At 66.6% G+C, this 1,336-nt stretch overlaps 1 protein-coding gene across 1 annotated transcript; it reads right to left on the bottom strand.

Annotated features, from left to right (window-relative positions):
- Window positions 1-249: 249 nt before the first annotated feature.
- LOC135884550 (uncharacterized) lies at window positions 250-1,034 on the bottom strand. The gene is made up of 2 exons (XM_065411974.1): window positions 581-1,034; window positions 250-482 (listed from the first exon to the last, which is right to left on the bottom strand). The coding sequence occupies exons 1-2, from the start codon at window positions 1,032-1,034 to the stop codon at window positions 250-252; spliced, it is 687 nt and encodes a 228-aa protein (XP_065268046.1).
- Between the last annotated feature and the right edge of the window lie 302 nt (window positions 1,035-1,336).

Genomic DNA, 1,336 nt, shown 5'->3' with positions numbered 1-1,336 from the left:
GCACAGAAGGGACTGGAGATAGCTTTTTATTGCAGCTGATTGTTTTCAGGCTAACAGCAGCAGCAAAGTGCCTGACTCAGCGTTGCCGGACGGCCTTGCCAGCCTGATCGATGTGGGCCCCGTTCTCACCGGCGCCGCCGGCTGCCCCGGTCACATCATTTGCATTGCAAAGTTGCCACATGCTGGCCCACTTTAGGTGCGTGAAGGATGGCGAGCTGTCCCGATGAGAGGCCGGGGGGGGGGGCACTTTCAGCAGAGAAGGCCAGTTAACACCAATGCAGTCATTAACTCGGGGATCCTCCCAACTCTGTCCAAGAGCAGCAGAGGCCCCTGGATCCAGCCGGGCGCGGGGAGCGGGCTCTCGTCCGGGGAAATGGCGCCGGGAGCGGGGAGCGGGCTCTCATCTGGGGAAATGGCCCCGGGCGCGGGGAGCGGGCTCTCGTCCGGGGAAATGGCGCCGGGAGCGGGGAGCAGGCTCTCGTCTGGGGAAATGGCCCTGGGCGCAGGGAGCGGGCTCTCGTCCGGGGAAATGGCGCAGGGAGCGGGGAGCAGGCTCTCGTCTGGGGAAATGGCCCTGGGCGCAGGCTCTCGTCTGGGGAAATGGCGCCGGGCGCGGGGAGCAGGCTCTCATCTGGGGAAATGGCCCCGGGCGCAGGGAGCGGGCTCTCGTCTGGGGAAATGGCCCCGGGCGCGGGGAGCGGGCTCTCGTCTGGGGAAATGGCCCCGGGCGTGGGGAGCAGGCTCTCGTCTGGGGAAATGGCCCTGGGCGCAGGGAGCGGGCTCTCGTCCGGGGAAATGGCGCCGGGAGCGGGGAGCGGGCTCTCGTCTGGGGAAATGGCCCTGGGCGCAGGGAGAGGGCTCTCGTCCGGGGAAATGGCGCCGGGAGCGGGGAGCAGGCTCTCGTCTGGGGAAATGGCCCTGGGCGCAGGGAGCGGGCTCTCGTCTGGGGAAATGGCGCCGGGCGCGGGGAGCGGGCTCTCGTCTGGGGAAATGACGGGGGTCCATGGAAAGTCCGCACGGCTGGTATTTTGCATGATGCGATTCTGCTGCTTGTGTGAGCATGGGAATCATGGGTGGGGACTCCTGGCCCAGACTCCTAGAGGGACACAGAGGGCCGCTCTCCCTCCCCTACCCGTCCCAGTGGCTTAGAGCAGAACTGGCACCAGCTGTCTGATGCACGACGCCCAGTGTGCTTGGTGTCAGACTGCTGCCAGACGACCCTTGTTGCTGACGCATGCAGCCCTCCGGCCGTTAACCCCACCCGGCTGGTCTGCAAGGGGCCCGGAATGACACCGCTGTCCCAGCCACTCGGGCTGCATCACTCAATAACGGCACA

The sequence above is a fragment of the Emys orbicularis genome, chromosome 10 (genome assembly GCF_028017835.1).
Source record: "Emys orbicularis isolate rEmyOrb1 chromosome 10, rEmyOrb1.hap1, whole genome shotgun sequence".
Classification (NCBI taxonomy): Eukaryota; Metazoa; Chordata; order Testudines; family Emydidae; genus Emys; species Emys orbicularis.
The sequence above is the reverse complement of the archived record's forward strand: the minus strand, read 5'-3'. Positions and strand labels throughout refer to the sequence as shown.